Raw genomic sequence first — 22,836 nt, 5'->3', positions numbered from 1 at the left:
TGTTTATAGAAAGAAAAGCACCACACTTGCCCACCTCCCAGCTTCGCCCCTTGCTTGAAATGTCACATCTGGCCATGGTGACACATGCCTTGGTTACATCCCAGCTGGGCTACACTAACACACTCTATGTGGGGCTGCCTTTAAAAAGTGTGTGGAAGCTTCTGCTGAGCCAAAATGTTGTGGCCAGACTGCTGACTGGGGTCAGTTACAGGGAGCATGTAACTCCCTTGTTAAAACAACTTCACTGGTTACCAGTCTGTTTCTGGGCACTATTCAAAGTGTGGGTTATGACATGGCTTGGGCCCATGGTACCTGAAAAATCCTATCTCCCCATATGCACCCTCCTGGCTGTGCAGCGAAGATCCTCGGGTAAAGGCCTTCTCTTGGTTCCATCAACATCAGAAGCAGAGCTGGTGCTGACCTGTGAGAGAGCCAGACCACCTTCTTCCTTGCTCTCCTTGTGCCAGGAAGCTAAGACCTTCCTCTTCAGACGGGCTTTTGGAAACTAAGGTGCAGGCGAGGATGGTCTGCTGCCAGGGCAAACTGTATTTTAATTGCTCGTTTAATTATTGGTTTTTAACTAGTTGGTTTTCATTACATTGTATTTTATCGTGTTGTTTGTAAATGCTGTTAAGTATAAACCCGATAATGAAGCTGAAAAATGCAAGCTAATGGGAATGCTGGTCTTTTCATCTACTATGTCACCCGTTAATCTTGTCTGGGCTAAGCATATCCAGCTCTTCTGAGAGCTCCCTCACGGATTTGGTTTTCAGACCCTTTACCAGCCTAGTCTTCCTAGTTTCCCCTTCTCAATATGCTCCAGTATGCCAATATCCTGTGATCCAACCCGAGACCTGCAGGTATAGGGCAGTATACAAATATAATAATAGTAATAATTGTAATAATTAATAATAATCTCTGTCTTAAAATGTGGTGCCCAGAACTAGGCAGAGGATTGGACTAGATGACCCTTGGGGTCCCTTCCAGCTCTAAGAGTCTAGACAAGACTGGGAGAGAAGTCATTCTGTGTACTTTCTCACAGCTCTCCTTGTCTGTCCTTCAGAGCCCCCCACTATCAGGCCTCCTGACTTTTTGGCACCTACTTATAAACTCTCTCTTCCTCATCTTTACCAAGAACCAAACACAAGATGGGGGGCGGGAATCAGCTGGCTTGGGGGAATAGTTTCGGGGAAAGAACCCTAAGGGCAGGGAAGGCCCAAAGAGGCCATTGGGGACGGAGCATGCTCAGTAGGCATGGAATGCTGGCTGACGGTTGAAGGAGGGGTAGAAAACATGGGGTGAAGTGGTACAATGGAGAGTAGTGGGAAAGGGCATGGCTGGCTGGAACCCTGTAATGGTTGGTTGTGAGCCTTCCTTGATGCAGTCATCTTTCTCGGTCTCCTGCTCTACCACAAAGAACTATGTTTTTCTTTCTCATTGGTGATTTCCACCACACCATAACCCCATTGCATGGGAGAGAGTTCTGTTCTGTTCTCTCTCTCTCTCTCTCTCTCTCTCTCTCTCTCTCTCTCTCACACACACACACACACACACACACATATTAAAACAAAGAAAGAGCAGTAACTGTACATAATTAACTAACTAAGGCAACTTTCGGAGAGGATGGTTGGAACACTGCCATGTGTTTTGTCTGGATTCCTGTTTCTCTCCTCCACTGTAGAAAATGGCTGAAGAATCTCTCAGGTCAAAAATGAGGTCCTGGGAGCAGACTGTTGTGCTTAATGTGTGGCAAAAACAATCTTTAAAGAAATATGGAAAAAAATTATCTCTCTATCTGCTTAATTAAGATTCCGGAGGTGGTATGAGTCAGGATTGTGTGGCTGCTCACAGCTGGTGAACTGCCACATTTATATAAAATTGATTGAGGTTATTTATCTTTTAAAGGCATTTGTCAGGAATGAAGCTCACCAGAGCGCAGGGAAGAGTTAGACTCAGAAATTGAGCTAAGTGAGAGAGGGAGAGAGAGAGAGAGAGAGAGAGAGAGAGAGAGAGAGAGAGAGAGACTCTGTAGATGAGAGCTGACTAACAGAGCCAAGAAGGAGCGGTTTGACCTCCCCTTCCCTGTTAGCTCTCAAGAAGCGGGAGACTTAGGAGGCAGCAGATAAGCAGCGGACTGAGACTGAGTTAAGTGAAAGTGAGGAGGGTGGCCGTTCTAGATCATTTTTTTTTTTAAATAAATTTTATTGGGTTTTTCATTTTATAACAACAAACACACACACAAAGACAAGAACACACAAACACACAAATACAATTGCATACCCTAATTTTCTTTACCCACTTTCATTGACTTCCCCCCACCCCCTCCTCTTACATCCCAGTTCCAAAATTAATTCAGCAAGTTCTTACCTAACCTCTTAAAGATATTCATATTGTTTTTAAAAATTAAATTCTTTTTGTTTATCTATATTCAACTTATCCAATTCTCTTATAATCATTGATTTCTTTTTTTTTTAAGGTCGATCTAACTTCCCCTCCACAAATTTTCCCTTTATTATATTAATTATAGGTCACATTGACCAAATAAAATAAAACAAAACATAACATTTTATAGTTCTATTCTCTCCCCCCCCTGCCCCGGTTTCTGTCCCTTCCCAGACAAATGTCCAGAAAAAAACCAAACAAAAAATAGTTTTTAGCCCGGATTTCTCACGTCCGAGGCGTCTAATTCTCTGTCAGTCCCTCTCTGCCAACTATGTTGGTAGTCCTCTTTGTTGGTCCTAAGACCCCGAAGGAGTTCAGTCAGAGTCACATCATATTTTCTTTCATCCAGAATGTTAAAGAGTGTTTGCTGCGAAAGACCGCCTAGTTTTCCATACTCAAGAGGAAAGTCCCAATCATGTTGCTTCATTCTTTTTAGTTTTAATATTCCAAGTACTCCAGGGACTTCTCTCTTCTTCTTTCTCATCTTTCGCAGGTTTGTAATCCAAAGGTCTTCTTGCTCATACTCTAACAATGCAGATTCCTGGTTGGTATTTTCCACTTGTAGTGTCTGAACTCCTTCTTTCTTCTCTGTCAATTCCAAAGGCATCTCTTCCTGTTCAGCTGCAGAGTTTTTATCATGCGTCTCCTTTGTGCATTCAGCAGAGTTGTTTGTTTCAGAATTCAAGGTCATAAAAACTTTACTCAAAGCCATACTCTGCTCCTGCAGGATTCCCACGAGAAAGAACATTTTTTCTATCTCCGCCAGTAATTTTCCCTCTGCAGCCATTGTATTTTTTTTTTTTATAAATATTTATTAAAGTTTTTAAATATAAATGCACAAATAATAAACAGTCTTACTTCTATCACAGACATAATTTCATCACTTCTTTGGACTCCCTCACGTCTCCCGCTCCCATTTACATCGTTAAAAGTTTTTTCCAAACAAATTATCAACTTGTTTACAATCTCATGTCCACTCATTCAAATATAATCTAGCACTTCTTCCAAAAAATTTTATATTTTCTTTAGTCTCACTTATCATCAAATTTCAAATCTAATTTAGTGGTGGCCAGTTTTTTATAATCTAGCATCCTTCTTAGCATTCAACCAAATTACAATGTTTTTCCTCTGCAGCCATTGTAATGTCACTAATTCCCCCTAGGGGGCTTTCAGTTATTTAGTAGTCCTTTTCCAATAATCTGTTACTTTGTTATTATCAATACTTTGTTTCCAATCACCTCAGTCCAAATGTATCAGCTTTAGTTCCAAGAGTTGTTAAATAACCAAATTCTTTACTTTGTCCGCCCGTTTGACAGCTTCTTTGACAGCTGTCAAACTCCTTTCACTTCTTCCTCCGGCACCCAAATAGGACACTCCCGGGTTTTTGGGGGGGATTACACACAAAGTTCAAAAATTCCCTTTCTCTCCAGCGCAAAATCTTCTTCTATCAAATTTGTGAAAAACTTTTAAATCATCAAAACAGTATTCATTCTGCCTTAATTCTCCGTTCCTTGCTTTAAATCGTCTATAAGTAGAGGGGGTGCGGACTTCCCTTTAACACATCCCCCGATCGTGCCGAATTCACAAGATAAAATTTTTAAAGTCCAAATTCCACTACTCACGGGTCCTTTGTTATCCAGTCCAAATTTTGGGAAGAAAGTCAGCGCTCTCCGGCCATGGCTTGCGGCTTCACTCCACTGAGGTAGCGGTCTACTCTCAGCACCACGCCACTCTCCGTACCCTCTCCGCAGCCTTTAAAAAGGCTCTTCATGGGTCGGGGAGGGCGCTTAAGGTGCCCACCGAGTCACCAAGTCCGCAGGCTTCCGCGCCTGCGGTTTCTGAGGGTCCCCGTGTCGCCAGCACGGCAAGACCCGTCCTCAGTAGAGCCGATTCCCTCCGGAGCTCGGAGGGAATCCGCCATTAGCCGTTCGCGCTAACCCGGAAGTTCGGTGGCCGTTCTAGATCAAAGGACAACGAAAGGGCAAGAGGGGAACGATGGGAATTTGGTGTCCTTCCTGCTGTGGGAGGAGTGAAGCTTCAGACTCACCAACTATTGTCAATGCGAGCAGGTGAGAAGCCATGCTCTGGATGTGTGTTTTTCTGTTTTTTGGGGTGGTTTTTTTTCCGGTAAATAAACATACATAAAACTGCCAGAGAGTTATTACTTCTTAATCGGGGGTTGCTTGCCTGCCTGAGATCATTACAGCATTTATATACTAGGGATGGCATGGAGAGCAAATCACCCCATCTGTCCTGTCCTGATCCAGGTGGGGATTGTGTTTGATTCTGCTCCTGAGTTTGCACATTGCTGGATTCCCCCACTTATGCCTTAGGGATCTCATAGAAGGTTGCTCTGGGTTGGGAAGGGGGAGAAATTCAATTCAGTTCACATTAAAAGAAGAATTGATCAAATTTGTGCTTTCTAAAACAACATGGCCATCCTTCAAAATTCAGGTAGGTAGCCATGTTGGTCTGCCGTAGTTGAAACAAAAAAAAAAATCCTTCCTTAGAGACCAACTAAGTTTGTTATTGGTATGAGCTTTCGTGTGCATGCACACTTCTTCAGATTTTTCAAATTCACACATCCAAATTTTGTGATGATGTTCTCCCAGCAATGTTTACAAAAATGTATATATTAGTGGGAAATGTGCATCAAAATGAATATACTAGTGAGAATAATGTACAAAAATGCATCAGATGAGGAGAAAATGCTTGAGAAATACAAAACACATTTATTGGGAGAAAGTTGGGATGTGGGAAAGGGCTTTCTTGGTGGTTGCTCCCAGACTCTGGAACGCCCTCCCTAGAGAGACTCGACTGGCTCCCTCCTTGCTGTCCATCTGCCAGCAGGTGAAGACTGTTCTATTCCAAGAGGTCTTTGGGAACTGGATGTTTTTTTAACAAAAGTGTTTTTAATAGTGCTGTGACGTTTCTGCATTTTAACAGATTAGTTTTGACATAATTTTAATCCTGTTCTAGTTCAATTACCTTTTAACTATTATATTGTCTGGAGGGGGCAACATGAGAGCAGACCTTTTCTGCAGTGTCTCCCCGCTTGTGGAATGCTCCCCCCAGGGAGGTTTGGCTGGCACCTTCATTGTATGTTTTTAGGTGCCAGGCAAAAAACGTTCCTCTTCTCCCAGGCCTTTGGCTGATTAACATCCTGTACCCTTTGAAATGTCTTTGTGTGAGGGGGTGGAGGGGATATTGGTTTGTGGGGTTTTTTGTTCTTGTTTTCGTTATGTTTTATTTGTTTTTATCTCACATTTTTATTGTAAACTGCACTGAGATCAATGGATGGTGGTATACAAATTTAATTAAAAATAAAGAAATATGTTTTATCCTTTTTTCTGTTGTTTGTTTTTATTTTTTGTTTAGATTGTGTCATCCATGTCCATGGCACTTTATAAGGATTGAGAGAATGGGTCCCTGCTTGAAGGAGGTTACAGTCCATAAAAATGGTCAAGAGAGGAAGGTGGCTGGGGAAAGGGAGGCGGGGCTCAAGGGAGAAGGTTGGGTCCTCAACAGCTATGACTCCATGGAAATGACATCAGTGCTGTTTTGACAAGGCCCCTGCTGAGCTAGTCTGGCGCTTTCGCTGAAGAGCTGTCCCTTTCAGGACAAAGTGTTTCTGTGGGTGGGGGGTGGGAGGGCATCCATCCCAGCTCCCCCTCCTTGTTTAGCCCTGCCGCCATAAGGCTTTCATTTCCAGCCCAGCAGGAAGCAAAGAAAGCCCTGAGCCAAAGGAGAAGGAAGTTTCTAATTACCCACAATAGCTACTATGTTACAAGCTGCTTGGCTAAGAAAAGGCAAAAAATAATAATGTTTGTAATCCAAGCAAAACAAATTATTTTGCAAGTTGACAATTGGATCAGGGCGCAAGCAGGCTTGATAACACGGCTATCAGTGCTTTGCAGCTTGGGCCGGCAACCGGTTTTTGCTGTGCTTAGAACTGAGCAAGCACTGGCAGTCCACCAAGGCTGGCTTTGCTCAGTGGCTTATTCTCATTTTCGAGAGAGGCTTTTCAGCTTGCCCTTCTCCCTGTGAACTGAGGCATACCTAGAGTTCTCCCCTCATTCACTGCAGCTGGTCTCTCCCCTGTGCTCTGTCAGCTGAAGGGCCTCGGAGGAGACATCTGCCAGAGCCTCCATTTTTATTAATGACATTGGAAGAGGGGATTTCAAGAAGCCGCTTGTTATTTGTTCCTCGGCTCAGAAATGAACCACAGCAGCTCATATTTGTGTGCATTATGGGGCAGATGGACAACAAAAGTGCACCATTTAAGCACTTTAAGCCCTTTAAACACAGTGACAATCATCAGTCTTGTTTAGATATCTGTTTGGATATAGGGACTGCCTATATATGTTCAAGTCAGGGTGGAAGACATATTTTTGTTAATATCACCTGAACTTTTTTCTCCCATATTTACAAATAATAACAATGAAAGCTGAAGCTTTGTAACTGTTTTTCCATGACCTCCCCCTTACAATTCTTTTGTGAAATCCTAAGAAGAAAATTATTTTAATGCTGCTTTTAATCAAATTTAAGCCATTTTGATTCAAAACTCCATTAACTTTCCTGGAAGTGCCTTTCCTGCAACTTTCTCAATGATTCCACTAATTCAGAAAAGCTCCTGTACCAGATCAGCAGGAGTGTCACAAAATACAGTAAATAGTGAACTGATTTCCGCACATTGCAAATGCTAAGTCGGCCCTTTCAAGGAGGATTCAGTTGTTAGAAAAATGAAATTTAAAGCTTTTCTTTCTTTCTTTCTTTCTTTCTTTCTTTCTTTCTTTCTTTCTTCATGGAGGCTTGTGCAGATGGAGCAATAAGTGAATTACTTAATCCTTATGGAAGCCTGTGTTCCAGATTTTGTGGTTTACCTTGGTGGTTCACTGGGGACCAACCCAATTCAACACACCCCAGACTTGCTTGCACATTGAATCGAAGCCATTCAGTTCGATTGTGCACTTTTCCAGATTTTCAAATGCATTTTTGGTCCACAAAAAGTATTAGTATATAGAGTTTCCGTGCTGCAGCAGAAGTTAACTTTAGTGAACTAAATCCTTGCTTGGACCACACCTTTAGTTGAAAAGTATTCAGTTTGACACTTGGTGTAAAAATAATAAATAATAAATGAAGTAGATACCTGATATGAAAGTTTCCATAGTCCTAGCTAACTATCTAGTTGGAGGAACAAAGAGGCCATACTTGTTCCTTTGCTTTCAGAAGATAGACTTAACATGTCCTCTCACCTCGGGGTCCAGAGAAAGTGTCTGAGGAGTAGGAAGTGGTAAACAGCATGCATCCTAGGATTTATTACTCTAAACATTGAACAGGTAGTCAGCACAAAGGTAAATTTATAGGGACAGTCAGAGAACCCCCACTCCTTCTGTCTTAACCCATGCAACCCCACTCAGCAAGCTGAATTGCACCCAAACTTCCATCAAAATGGACATAGAAAATATGTATTTTACATAAAAGATGCATGTAAAATGTGTCTTTTGCTAATGAACACATTGAAAAGCATGGGAAAAAGTGTATTCATGTGCACAAAATACTGCTTTGCTATTTGTTCCAAATTGCATTGCAATACTTTGATCAGTCTCCTGTTAAAACTCACCAAAACTGTTAATAGCAACATTATGTGAAAAAGAACAGGCTGCAGATATTTTCTGGTGGTGATGTGGAAACACTTTTTTAAAGTTGCAATTTAATAATAATTGCATCACCTCTCCTACTCACCTCCCATTTATTTTCTCGCATCGTTAAGACTTTGGCCACCATACAGAACTGTGAAGGGGATTTGTACAAAATGTAACCCAGCTGCTTCTGAGCAAGCTCTGAGGAGGACCAGATTTCTCTGTTTTCCCTGTTAGTTCTGTGATCTCCTGAGCTAGCAATCAGTAATGGCCCCATCAAATGCCGAGAGGGATTACTGGTGCTGCAGGAAGTGATCCTGGGAAAACATGAATCTACTACTTTTTCTTTTCAAGTGTGTTGCAGGAGATGGGGAGTGGGAGAAAGGGGACTGGAACCCCCCCCCCCAGTTCAGACTTTGCAGCTGCTTGTATGTACATCAGGATAATCTGCCCCTGTCCTGTGCTTGCCCACCTCAAACAGTACAGGTGGAGAAGCACCTGAGTGAGCATTTATCTCTTAAGTGTTGCCAGATCCTGATACAAAGTCACTGGGTGGCCAGGAGCAAAGGAGGATGGGATGCATCTGTACCTGGAGATGCCAATTCTCTGGTGGGGGGAGGGAAGAGGGAAGACTTGGCCTGTTCCAGTGCATTTTGAATAGCACTGTTATCTGCAGAAATTAGTAGGCATAGTATTTCATTGCACAGAAATAAGCATGGTTGGTTGATTAGATTAAACACTGCTTTTTGTGGGGTACCTTTATCAACATTATTAGCAGCCCTAAAGTGGGGTAGCAGGGTGTTACATCAAAGCATATACAAAGCAAACAAATAAATAAGAGGAAAACATGGTGACACACCAATATGAATAAAGGCATCAATATTTCCCAGGCTGGCATGGGTGGTGAACGTTGAGCATCTAAAGTCTGAAGCATAGGTAATAATGTCCCAGCAGATGACATAGATGTTAGAATATAGTTCCGTTCCACCTTAAAAGAGTCAGGCAAGATTGTTGTGTGTCACATGCCTGTTTACTTCCAGCACTGTTCTCGCTGGGAACTTCTGTTTTGTATATAGCTTTTGTTTCTGGCTGTTTTCCTGGATATGGAAAACATGTTTTTCCCTTGTCATGTTTTTCCTTTGTTCTGATCTATGTTGAATAAAGCTGTAAATATGCTCTCCTGTCTGAATCTTCCATTGTGGAGACTGCTGAAAAGGGTGTGCACGAGTCTTGAAATGTCTCTGAGGCTCGTGTCGCTAATTGCCTGATGCTGTTCTGGGAGGGGAGGCTAACACCCCAGAGGACAGGATCACACTTCAAAACGACCTTGACAGATTAGAGAACTGGGCCAAAACAAACAAGATGAATTTTAACAGGGAGAAATGTAAAGTATTGCACTTGGGCAAAAATAAATAAATGAGAGGCACAAATACAAGATGGGTGACACCTGGCTTGAGAGCAGTACATGTGAAAAGGATCTAGGAGTCTTGGTTGACCACAAACTTGAGCCAACAGCAGCTAAAAAAGCCAATGCAATTCTGGGCTGCATCAATAGGAGTATAGCATCTAGATCAAGGGAAGTAATAGTGCCACTGTATTCTGCTCTGGTCAGACCTCACCTGGAGTACTGTGTCCAGTTCTGGGCACCACAGTTCAAGAAGGACACGGACAAACTGGAACGTGTCCAGAGGAGGGCAACCAAAATGGTCAAAGGCCTGGAAACGATGCCTTATGAGGAACGGCTAAGGGAGCTGGGCATGTTTAGCCTGGAGAAGAGGAGGTTAAGGGGTGATATGATAGCCATGTTCAAATATATAAAAGGATGTCACATAGAGGAGGGAGAAAGGTTGTTTTCTGCTGCTCCAGAGAAGCGGACACGGAGCAATGGATCCAAACTACAAGAAAGAAGATTCCACCTAAACATTAGGAAGAACTTCCTGACAGTAAGAGCTGTTTGACAGTGGAATTTGCTGCCAAGGAGTGTGGTGGAGTCTCCTTCTTTGGAGGTCTTTAAGCAGAGGCTTGACAGCCATATGTCAGGAGTGCTCTGATGGTGTTTCCTGCTTGGCAGGGGGTTGGACTCGATAGCCCTTGTGGTCTCTTCCAACTCTATGATTCTATGATTCTATGAGTCTGGAGGCAACTTGGAGGCCTGCCTGATGCCTCCGTCTCCCTGGCAGTATCCGAACAACAGGTTTCGGGCCCATGGCACTTACAGGAGAATAAGACTGCTGAAGACTGCAAGAGGTATGTGGAAAAAGGAGGCTTTTCTGATGCCACGGCAGAGACTTTGAAGTCCGAGCTAACTAATTAGCCTGGCAGAGAAGAGCAAGCAGGCATCATTGATTTACGAGCTGCTAAAGACTCCTAGATCCTTTTCACATGTACTGCTCTCAAGCTAGGTGTCACCCATCTTGTATTTGTGCCTCTCATTTTTTTTTGCCCAAGTGCAATACTTTACATTTGTCCCTGTTAAAATTCATCTTGTTTGTTTTGGCCCAGTTCTCTAATCTGTCAAGGCTGAGGTTCACCAGTCAGAAGACTGGAGGTCTAGAAATCTTTGCAGATGCTAGTTTTGGAAGTGACACCACGGATGGTACAAGCACTTCTGGAGTATGCTACATGTACAACCACTGTCTGTTTCACTGGCTGTGCAAAAAGCAAACGACAGTAAGCCTAAGTTCCTGTGAAGCAGAACTCAGTGCTCTGTCATTTTCACTCATGGATTGTGAATGGTTGATGCAACTGTTTCAGGACATCAGAGTTTCTGTGAAATGTCCTATACAGGTGTATCAAGACAATAGATCCTGTTTGGCTTTGCTGAACTCAGAGAGTCGCAAGCAAAGAACCAAATACTTGCAGATTAAGTTACATCGTGCAAGAGAATGTATTCAGAAAGGATTCATTCAAGTGTCCTACATGCCAGGAAATGAAATTCCTGCTGATCTGTTGTCTAAGGTTGTTAACAGAGAACAACTTAAGGTTTACGTACAGAGGTTGCAATTGGGTTGAACCACAGGTACTACAGGTGGCACGGAAAGGGGGAGGATGTTAGGATATAGTTCCGTTCCACCTTAAAAGAGTCAGGCATGATTGTTGTGTGTCACATGCCTGTTTACTTCCAGCACTGTTCTCGCTGGGAACTTCTGTTTTGTATATAGCTTTTGTTTCTGGCTGTTTATATGGAAAACATGTTTTTCCTTTGTCATGTTTTTCCTTTGTTCTGATCTACGTTGAATAAAGCTGTAAATATGCTCTCCTGTCTGAATCTTCCGTTGTGGAGACTGTTGAAAAGGGTGTGCACGAGTCTTGAAATGTCTCTGAGGCTCGTGTCGCTAATTGCCTGATGCTGTTCTACGGGAGACCGGTGATCGTCTGGAGGCGACTTGGAGGCCTGCCTGATGCCTCCGTCTCCCTGGCAGTATCCCAACAATAAACATGTTCTGGATCCTATCATCACCCTTGAAACATGCAGTGTGTGTGTGTGTGTCCTGCCATCATAGCTAAAGTCTGTAAGTCCTATACCAGGGCTGTCGATCATGATTTACCAGTCGATTCCGGGATGCCCCTGGTCAATTGTGGTCAGTCGCTGGATCCTCCGCAACAACTTTGGCTTCCCTAAAGCCTCAACAACTCTGGTCAATCGAGTGGGTAGATCACTGCCAGTTTTTTGTGTGTGGTGGTTGTAGATCACAGTCTCTTGGAAGTTGGACAGCCCTGTCTTATACCATACAATCAGATACACATTTTACAAGCTTTTCCATTGCAGGGTCATTGAAATCCTCTCTGCAGCTAATATCCATGTCAAAAGCTCTTCCTATCCTGCTTGGCAGGGGGTTGGACTCGATGGCCCTTGTGGTCTCTTCCAACTCTATGATTCTATGATTTTATGATTCTATCCTGCCTTTTGACTGGCACCCTCAAACTTGCAAAATACACATGTGCATTAAAGAATATGTGAAAACACAAGGAAACAAAACATCATGAGCCCAGCTAGAGCAAGAGCAGAGGTCTGGGCCAACTTTGACTGCTTCCCTTTCCCTTGGAATCCTTCCCTCTGGGCAGTTGGTAGTGGGTGGTCCAGTGATGGTGGACGTGGGCTTTGCCTGCCCTTCTCACTCTCTCCTGCCACTTCTTCCAGGATATTTTCAATTCTTTGGCTTGATAACTGTATTGCAAAATTCAAAGAAGGGTGAGTTTCAAAGAAGAGCTTTGTAATGCTTCATGCGCTGCATGAGTGGGAAATCTCTGGCCATCCAGACATTGCTCTATGATGGCCCCCATCACCCCTGACAATTGGCCTTGCTGGCTTGGGCTGAGGGCAGTTGATGGAGCCCAACATGCTCTGAAGCATCACAAGGCTGTATTGTTTGGGAAGTGAAAATCTGGTGAGCCTGCATTAAAATGTGACCCCATGAATTTTCTCCTCCATCCCTAGGCGGGAAGCCCATGCGGGGAGAGGGGCCACTGCGGCCTTCTTGCCTATAGAGCCCAGGGCCAACGGTGTCCCCAAGCGCACCCGAGGCAGAAGTAGTGAAGGCTGGGTTGGGGAGCTCCAGCCCGCCATTATCTTCTTTCCACTCAAGCTTTCTGTTTGTGCTGTGGTGGTATAGCCCAGCCCTATCCATACTCATGGCCTTCTCGCTCTCTCTTTCTTTCAGTTAAGGGCAGTCAGAAATGCGAACTTAATTGTCGAGCAGTAGGTTATCGGTTCTACGTGAGACAAGCGGAGAAGGTCATTGACGGGACGCCGTGTGACCAAAATGCAACCTCCGTCTGCGTGTCTGGGCAGTGCAAGGTAGGGAGGATGCCCACCTGGAGAGGGTTTCTTTTGTCTTTATGCGCCATTTCTATGTGCTGATTTCTCAAAAGCAAAACTAAACTAAAAAGCCCACCAGCAAAGTATGTGCATGGGGAGGATGAATGTTTTGTTTTAAAATATATTGTTTGCCATGCCAGGGGACTTGTCACAGAGACAAAGACAACCTTTCCTCTTTATCTTTCGCCTCTCTCTCCATGTTTGTCCATATTCAGACAACCTTGCGCATTTTCATGGGCTTTGTTTGTAGCATAGTTGGAAGTGTTGCATTTTCTTGTAGATTAAGGTTACCAGACGTCCCCATTTCCCAGGGACAGTCCATGGATTTACATATCAGTCCCCTGACAAAATCCATCTATTTAGTAGGAAGTTGAAAAGTGTCCCCGGATTCATTGGGGGAAAAAATCTGGTAACCTTATTGTGGATGGCAGGTGTGTTTTTAAGGTCAGATTATTCACCATGCGATCTCTTGATCTAAAGCCAAAGGCTCTTCTGATCCTGAGTGCCTGAAGCTCAACTGCTTTGCCACTCTCTGGGTGGTTTTTTTGGAGAAGGGAGATGGGGACACAAATGCAGAGGATGGCAGTATGGCAGTCATCTCACACTTAATAATCTGAGAGTAAGCACCATTGAAGTCCATGGAGCATCCTTCAGAGTGGACATTCATAGGATTGTAATGCAAATGTGTGAAAAACCTGCCTCCCCTCCAGCATCCACACCGGCCATTGAGATCAATGGATGAAGATCTCGGGATGGTGCCGCAGGTGCCCCTGCAGCCAGGCGCTCTCAGGCATGTGCTTGCCACATTGTGAGACAGCTTCTTGGAAATCTCCTCTCTTACAAGTCCCAGTATGGTTATGTTCTTGACATTTGTTGAAAGGTTTCCTTTTCCCCAAGCCGTCCTGAATTATTTTATTTTATTTTTTGTTTTAATTTAAATTATTTAATAAAAATTATATGCCCCTTGATTGTTAAAAAAGCTAACAGAAGCCCTCAAAAGAATAAAACGGTGAAATTATCCATAACAATATGGATAACTATGTAAAACTTTCAAAAAATAATTAAAATCAACTATAAGCTGAAACTCATTAAAACAAAAGTCAACATTCTATTTTTATTTATTTATTTATTTGTATTATGCTTTATATTCTGTTTTTGACCACGAATCTTAAATCAGTTTATAACATCTGAAATGAATGAATGAACAAATAGTGGGGAAGACAAACTTATGGCCCTACAGATATGGCTGGACTACAACTCCCATCCTCTCTGGCCATGGCTGTGCTGCCTATGGCTGATGGGGGTTGGAGTCTTGAAGGTCACAGGGTCGTCATCCATGATGCATAGGACTCCACTGGGAGACCAAGGAGGACGGGAAGAGCTGCTTCAGACATCTCTCTCTTACAGGAACCTCATCCATGGAGATCCCACCCCCTGCCCCCCTCAGCCACATCTCTCCATCAACAACATTCTTAGTACCACCATACTATAATAGCTAGAACAATATTTATGTATCTTGTGGCAGCTTAATATTATTCATGCTATTTGCCTGCAGAAAGTCAGGTTTTGCCTGACTTATGTGCCATAAGTAGTTTGGATGACTTGCTTTTCACCTGCTGGAAGCTGTCTTTATGACATTGGTCTTAAGACACTTTTTCTTCCTGCTACTTACTTGTCATTATATTGTTTTAATGTCATTGTCCTGAGCTACCTTGAGCCCTGCTGAGTAAAAGGAGCGCAACAAATGCTTTGAAGGAATGAATGACCAGGAGGGACCATGGCTCAGCGGTGCAGCCCCTGCAGGAGGCCCTGGCAGCATCTTCATTTGAAACAGGATCTAGGAGCAGTGAGGGGAAGCCTCTTTCCCTGCCTGAGATCCTGGAGAGCTGTTGCCCGTCAGAGCGGACAATGCTAGACTGTATGGAACAGTTTTCTGACCTGGTATCTGGCAGCTTCCTGTGTTCTTCTTGTTCATCAGCTAATGCTCTCTCTCTGCGCATGACAGTGGGAATCTCTTTTAGGCAGGTTCTGATCAAAACAGGAGAGCGATGAGATTAAAAATTAAAGGAGTTGTCATGTAAGAATGTACAGATTACTGCTAGTTGATTAGCCGAACTTGTACTTCCATTCAAATGACCTAATGTTCAATAAACCTCAGAAGCAAAATTGGAATGTAACTAATCTGTATTCCAGAGTGTTTAGAACTTCATAGCAACTAAATTAATTTGCCTCCCTGCACTCTCCTTTGAACGCTGATGTCAGTAATCCTTTGAATATTTCGCTGGATATTCTCCAGTTACTTGACATTTTGAGAAATCCTGATGTCAATATTTGATATTATTTGCCAGGATTTGATAGCTGGAATGCAATGGATCTGACAGCATGGTATTTAATATTTGACTATATTTTGTATCCAACAGCATTTCACAGATGACGCGTAGTGGCTGTTATTTGCCAGCTGATATGTTCTTGCATTTTATGCCTGCCAAAACAATCAATCAGTTGTTGGTTACACTTTCCTTAGCAGGAGAACCTTATTGTAAAATACAGGAGAAGTGTGGCTGTGCTTCAGTTCACATATTGTTTCAGAAAGTGGATTGGTAGGTTTGTATTGAATTCCTCCTCCAGCCTCAGATTCACCAGAGAGAGAGAGAGCCAGTTAAAAAAAAAAAAAAAAGAGAAAGAAGCACCCTCTTTCTTGTTTTAGCTGTTTCTTTTGCTTAGTGCTTTCACATCTAGGATCCCTTTTTTTTTTATTTACAAAGCATTACAATATCAAGTGATGCACTGATGCATAATACGCTTTAATCTTTCATTGACGTTTTAATGCACATTACTGCTTTGTGATGGGTCTTGGTAGGAGAACACCTGCATTGACTCCAGAAGGTCCCGGATTCAATCCCTGGTCACTCCAATTAAAAGGATTACAGTGGTGCCCCACAAGACGAACGCCTCGCAAGATGGAAAACCCGCTAGACGAAAGGGTTTTCCGTTTTGGAGGCGTTTCGCAAAATGAATTTCCTATGGGCTTGCTTCGCAAGACGAAAATGTCTTGTGAGTCCCTGTGGGGTTTTTCCCCTTTCCCCCCCTTTTTCTAAGCCGCTAAGCCGCTTATCTGCTTATCCGCTAAGCCGATAAGCCGCTAAAAGCCGCTAATAGTGCTAATCCGCTAATCCGTCAGTGGGCTTGCTTCACAAGACGAAAAAACCGCTAGACAAAGAGACTCGCGGAACGGATTCTTTTCGTCTTGCGAGGCACCACTGTATATGAAATGATGTCTTTCTAAAAGTAGGAAGGAAATAAGCACAATGGTGGAAACATTTGCACCCAGCATCATAATCTCACTTAGCTTGAATTGCTGCAAAAACAGAAGGAATGGGAACTAGAACGGTAGCTATAGGGGGTGAGGGCTAGCCTGGTATTTTGCCCTGGAAGAAGCCTCCAGAGGGGCGCCACTGAGGCTCCCAGCCTGTGTGTGTGTGCACACAAATGCACGGGGTGTGTGTGTGCCAAACTGGGTCTTTGAGCCGGGTGAAATAAAGCCTAGTTCTACCTCTGTGGGAACTGTGTCTTGGGTTACTCTTTCTGCTAAAATTCTTCTTCTCTATACCGTTTTTTTTTTTTAACATAGTGATAGTCCATCTCCTTTTTCTTGTATCTTCACTTGCAAACAGGGTGGTGATGATGAATTATTCAACCCCTCCCCCTGCTTTCAGCAATTCAAAGAGGTAAGGTGAGAATGTCCATTGCACAATTAGGCTATCAAAGGAGCCATGTGTATTTAGAGTTGTCCAGTGCCACTTACAGCAGCCAGCCCTTCCTATCGAGTTCTGCAGGATCTCCTTTTTTATTGTGCTTTCACTGTGGCTCATGGATAATTGTGTCTCATGCCTTGTACAATGTCCTGCACCATAATCCTTTTAGAAAGCTCAGTTGGATAGTGGGATGGTGCCATGACAAGCCTCTTTTTGTTCTTCTTTTACAGCTGGCAATGCCATTCCTTTCTTGACATAATCATTGAGACTTTCTTTCCCATTCCAAACCTGTTAGCAAAGCCTCTTAATGCTAACAGAAGGGAGGTGGATGATTCAGGCAACAGCCTTGAACCTTGTGCGTAGGAAAGGGCGAATGTGCCAACCTCTTGGTCTCCCAGTTACTGCTCAGAATGTTTCTCCTAACATTCATGTTAGGAGTACAATGCATTCTTATAGGTTACTTTCACAAAAATATGTACTGTTAGGTGTTATTTTCACCAAATATATGAATTTTCATGCACAATTTCCCCTAATGTTTATGGGCAGGGATCCCGAGGGTCATCTAGCCCAACCCCCTGAAATGCAGTAATCACAACTAAAGCATCCCTGGCAGATGACTATCCAACCTCTGCTTAAAAACCTCCAAGGAAGAAGAGTCCACCACCTTCCAAGGGAGTCCATTCCCCTCTCATCACCAGAAGATTCTTCCTAAACTTTAGCTGGAATCTTCTTTCTTGCCATTTGAATCCATTGGTTTGGATTCTACCCTGTCCTTATCAAAATAGCATTTGTGAGGGTGCCAAATACACTGTGGAAATGCAAAATAATTTAAAAAGGAATGAGCTAAGCAAATGCTTCTTTTTATAGGGTAGTGGCAGAATGGGTAGTAAGTAGACCAGCTTTCGGTTTACCTGTCGGAGGCACCGTGCAGGTGTGACTGAGCAAGAGCTGCCACCCCTGAGGGCCTGGACATTTTCAGCAGAGAGATTAAAGTTTCTCTGTTGGAACAAAAGCTGTTCGGCTGTGCAGGAAGCAGCTTCAGAACGGGGTTGAAAGCTGCAAGACGCAGCTGTCAAGATATCTCTGCTGCTAAGCCATGTGCAAGGGCTGGCCCAATAAATTGTTGCACCTGAGGCAAACCAAGGGAGGAAGGGGTGAGTGAAGATCCACACCAGGAACAAGGGGATAAAGATTCACATCGGGAACAAGGGTAGGAGGAGACCAGCTTTGGCTCCTATCTGCCAAGAGACTGCTGTGGAGGAGGCATTTGGGCGGGGGGTGGCTGCTGAGGAGCGCCAGATGGACCCTGCTGCCTGAGATGGTTGCCTCACCTTGTCTCATAGGTTGGCCAGCCCTGGGCTGTCCCAAGTGTTTCCTTGGGCCCCAGGATGGAATGGCACAGGGTGCTAACATTGACTACATGACATAATGATGGAACCTGGAGAGTATAAAGACCAAGCAGTGAGATTCATTCAGCACATAGTAGAACTAGAGAACTCGTTCCCACAGGAAGCAGTGATGGCCACTTCCTTGGATGACTTTAAAATAGTAGACAAATTCATGCAGGAGAGGGCTATTGAGGGCTGCTAACCTTATTGGCTCTTCTCTGCCTTCACAGTTAGAAGCAGTGATGCTTCTGAATACCACTTGCTGGAAACCACAAAATGCTCTTGGGCTTGAATCCTGCTCACTGGTTTCCCGTAGGCACCTGGCTGGCCACCGGGAGACCAGGATGCTGGACTAGATGGGCTGGATCCAGTGGGCTCTTTTTACATCCTTATGTTCTCATGTTCATCCAGGAAAGCAAGAGATGCTGACACTCAGGCGGAAAAGGACAAATGCGTTGCAATTCAGCTTGCTCCTTTAAAATGTGTACAAAGAGCAGCTGGGGAGAGGATCAGGCCATCTACTGTCAGTATTTTGAAGGGGAACGATCTCAAGTATTATGTATTAATATAAAGCTTCCCCACCTGCTGCAATATGTGTGAATTCTGCAGCAGGGTGTCTTTACTGCTATATCATGCAAAGTGACCCAAAAAGATACAGTGTGTGCAAATAGTAGTAGTTGTAAAATTAGGGTATAGTGACATCTAGTGTTAATCTGACATCTTGTGGTCTCAGCCAGACTTGCACTGGGTTCCATGGTGGCACCTGTCTTGTTGAGAATATGGGGGTGTTGTCAAAAGTGTCAAGCTCACCCTCAAACTGCATAGGGTACTCCATCCTTTGGTTTTTTGTATCACAGTCTTCATTTCCTCACCTCTCTCTCCTTCCACAGTCTAACCCAAAGGCACGTGGCGATGGGGAGCCTGGCTGTACAGAGTAATATGGCATCATACTGAATATGTGATAATAGAACCTGCACTTTTGCGTGCTATCCCTGTGCCATACACAATGTAGGATGTCACCCTAAATGTATGTAGGATTGGAGCCAAAATGTTCACATCCCAACCTTTTAACTGCTGAGGAGAAAGGGGCAGTCAGTTAATATTGACAAGCCCCTTTGTGGAAGGTGCCTGACGGCCTGTGGCCAGTCCTATAGGTCACGGGCTGGATCCTAATAAGAGTGAGCAGCATTTTACTCCCTTGCTCTGCCCTCCCTCTTGCAGCCTCCTGTTCTCCTCTGAGTTATCATTGGGAATAAATGGTGTGGTAAGATCAGGGCAGGGGGGTCTGCATATAGAGGGGGCATAATTGTAAGTCACTGGTTCTCCTTGCACTATCAAAAATGTTGTTTGTGCAAGTATCTTCTTGTATCCAGCTCAGTATGTTTTTAAAGAAGGATGTGAACCTTTCTTGGCTTTATTCATTTTACAGAAAAGTCTTCTTCTTTGGCGATCCCTCGTAGCTGAGTAAGATTGTCTTCCATAAACACGGTTTTAACAACGAGTCCGTAAGTGACTCAGGAGGCCAATTCTGGATTCACACGTCCTTCCACAGTGGGGACATTGGTTTCCGGATGGGAGTTGATCACGGTGTGGCTTTGCCAAGCATGCCTTCCTCCTAGCATGTTTCTTCCTTGCGCCCTGAGCTTGAGCGCCTTCAAAGCCCATGACACTTTTGGTAAAGGCTGTTCTCCAATTGGAGCGCTCGCAGGCAAGTGTTTCCCAATTGTTGGTGTTTGTACTACATTTTTAAAGATTTGCCTTGAGAAAGTCGTTAAACCTCTTTTGTTGACCACCAGCATTACGCTTTCCATTTTTAAGTTCAGAATAGAGTAGTTGCTTTGGAAGATGATCATCAGGCATCCGCACAACATGACCAGTCCAACGAAGTTGATGTTGAAGAATCATTGCTTCAACACTGGTGATCTTTGCTTCTTCCAGTACGCTGGTATTGGTTTGCCTGTCTTCCCAAGTGATGTGTACAAATTTTCAGAGACACCGTTGATGGAATCTTTTGAGGAGTTGGAGATGGCATCGATAAGTGGTCCATGTTTCACAAGCATACAGTAAGGTTGGTAGCTTTGGAAACAAGCATTTTGGTTTCCCTGCGAATGTTCCAGTCCTCAAACACTCTGCACTTCAATTGGGAGAAAGCCGCACTCACAGAGCTCAGGTGATGCTGGATTTCAGCATCAATGTTGACCCTTGTGGAAAGATAATGGCCTAGGTAGGAGAAGTGATTAACATTTTCCAGCGTTACACCATTGAGTTGGATTTGTGGCACTGCAGAGGGGTTATTTTGTACTTGTTGGTGCAGCCAACTTTGGTTTTTTGGATGTTGAGTGATAGGTCAAGTTTTTCGTAAGCTTCTGCAAAGATATTTAGGATGGTTTGGAGGTCATCCTCTGAGCGTGCACACACTACATTGTCATCAGCATACTGAAGCTCTATGACGGAAGTTACGGTAACCTTACTCTTTGCTTTCAGCCTGCGCAGATTGAAGAGCTTTCCATCTGTTCGATATATGATTTCTACTCCGGTGGGGAGTTTCCCTTCGACAAAGTGTAGGATCATGGCAATGAAAGTAATGAATAGAGGTGGGGTAATAACACAGCCCTGTTTAGCACCTGATCCCACTGCGAATGGTTCAATTTGAGAGCCATTGTTATCTGTGATTGTTGCTGTCATATTATCATGGAGGAGCCGAATTATGTTTACAAATTTATCTGGGCAGCCAATTTTCAGAAGGACAGTCCACAGGGCATTACGATTTACGGTGTCGAAAGCCTTAGTCAGGTCAATAAATGCCATATACAGGGGTTGGTTTTGCTCTCTGCATTTTTCTTGAAGCTGTCAAGCAGTGAAAATCATGTCTGCTGTCCCCTAGAAGGTCAAAAACCATTTTGGGATTCAGGAAGGGTCACCTCGGATATTGTTACGAGACGGTTTGCTAAGATCCTTGCAAGAATTTTGCCGGCCGCAGCTAATAGAGAGATGCCTTGATAGTTTCCGCAATCAGTTCTGTCACCTTTTTTTAAAGAGATTGATGATTTTGGCATCTCTAAAGTCTGCTGGGATCTATTCTCTCTCCGGGATTTTTTCGATTCCACCCACTTTGAAGATTTCTGCAGGTATCCCATCAGGTCCGCTGGCTTTGTTGTTTTTAATTTGGTTAGTAGCTGTACACAGTTCTCCCAGATTTGGAGATACGGCAAGCTGATCTCTAACTTGGTTTTGTGGAATTTGAGAGAGGACCTTAGCAGCTACAGGGGAGTTGCGGTTAAGGAAATGTTGGTAATGTTCTTTCCAGTGCAGTGCAATAGCTTTTTTATCTTTTAGAAGTGTGGTACCGTCTGCTGAGCGTAGGAGGCATATGTCATGATTTATTGGCTCATAGATGGTCTTTGTGGCTTTAAAGAAACTCTGTGCATCTTGAGTGTCGGCTAAGTGCTAGATCTCTTGAGCTTTTTTTATCCACCAGGTATTTTTTAGTTCTCTGGTTCTTCTTTGAACCTCAGCCTTAGCGTTGGCATAGGTTTTTTTCTTAGTGGCACAGTTTCTACCTCTTTGCCAGATCTGAAAGGTCTTCCTTTCCTTGTCAATCATGCGTTCAATCTCACTGTCATTCTCTTCAAACCAGTCCTGGTGTTTCTTGGTTTGGTATCCAATAATTTGTTCACAGGCTGCAATAATGGATATTTTTAGCTTGGTCCAGTGTTCCTAGATGTTACCAGGGAATTCTGAAACAGATGGTCCTTAAGAGTCGTTTGGAAGCAGTCCCGTTTAATGGGATCTTGAAGGGCTTGAGTGCTCATTTTGCGCCTTGGTTTTTGGTCCTTGAAGCCTTGGTTTTTGTGCCTTGGCTTCCTTCCTTGAAGCCTGTGTTGAGGTATAATCTTGATAGCCATCGTGGAACGTATTAGCCGGTGATCTGTCCAGCAGTGGCGGCGCTTGTCATAGCTCTGGTAAGGAGCACATCACGGCAATCTTTAGCACAGACAATTACATAGTCTAAGAGGTGCCAGTGGTTGGACCGAGGATGCCTCCATGAAGTTTTAAATTTATTTTTCTGTCAAAAGAGTGTGTTGGTAATAACAAGGTTGTGTGCTGCACGTATCATCAAAAGTAAGATTCTGGTTCTGGTTGCTGTTGCCAATTCCTTCTTCCCCAATTGTCCCAGGCCACAGATTACAGTGAGCTAAATTGACCTTTGGTGCCACCTGGTGGACAATCTGTTATTCCATTGCACTCGATAAAGAAAGGAATACATTGTAATGACCTCTGAAAATGTGGATAGAGAATATTCTTCCCCCTGGAAATACTGCTGCTATTATTATTTTTCTAAATCTGTTCATCAATTAAATCAATCTCAAAGCAACTTACAAAAATACGTACAATGCAAAGTAACTTTCTAAAATATAAACATATCATAAAATAGATAGAACTATAAAACATAGTGTTTATCCAATAATAACATGGGAGATTCCATGCCGCACCACCCTTAAAGAGCAAAACTGGTCAAAGGTCACTTCCACCTTAAGATCCCAAACCCTGGGGGAACAGAAACATCTTTGCCTGGCACCTAAAAGGTGGCAAGGTTGATGCCAGACGGAGTTCCTTGGGGAGATGGTGGAACCCAGTGGGGTCATCAAATGAAGGTGAATGAAGTTGCAGGAAAAGCAAAAGGTAGGCCTTCTTCTCACAGTGTATAGTTAAACCAGTGGCGTAGCAGGGACTGCCAGTGCCCAGGGCCACGCGGAAGGGGTGAGTGGGAGGGAAGGAAATGGATGGAG

At 43.7% G+C, this 22,836-nt stretch overlaps 1 protein-coding gene across 2 annotated transcripts in view; it reads left to right on the top strand.

Moving 5' to 3' along the window:
* THSD4 (thrombospondin type 1 domain containing 4) overlaps window positions 1-22,836 on the top strand; it is a 449,507-nt gene that overhangs the window by 204,305 nt on the left and 222,366 nt on the right. For both annotated transcript variants that reach the window (XR_014150837.1, XM_081838819.1), the window contains exon 6: window positions 12,746-12,882. Coding sequence is in view for 1 of the 2 variants with exons in the window: in XM_081838819.1 (XP_081694945.1) it covers window positions 12,746-12,882 (137 nt within the window). In the remaining variant the exon portion in view is untranslated. The remainder of the gene's footprint in view (window positions 1-12,745; window positions 12,883-22,836) is intronic.

This window comes from Podarcis erhardii (assembly GCF_964252035.2).
Source record: "Podarcis erhardii genome assembly, chromosome: 14".
Classification (NCBI taxonomy): domain Eukaryota; kingdom Metazoa; phylum Chordata; class Lepidosauria; order Squamata; family Lacertidae; genus Podarcis; species Podarcis erhardii.
The sequence above is the reverse complement of the archived record's forward strand: the minus strand, read 5'-3'. Positions and strand labels throughout refer to the sequence as shown.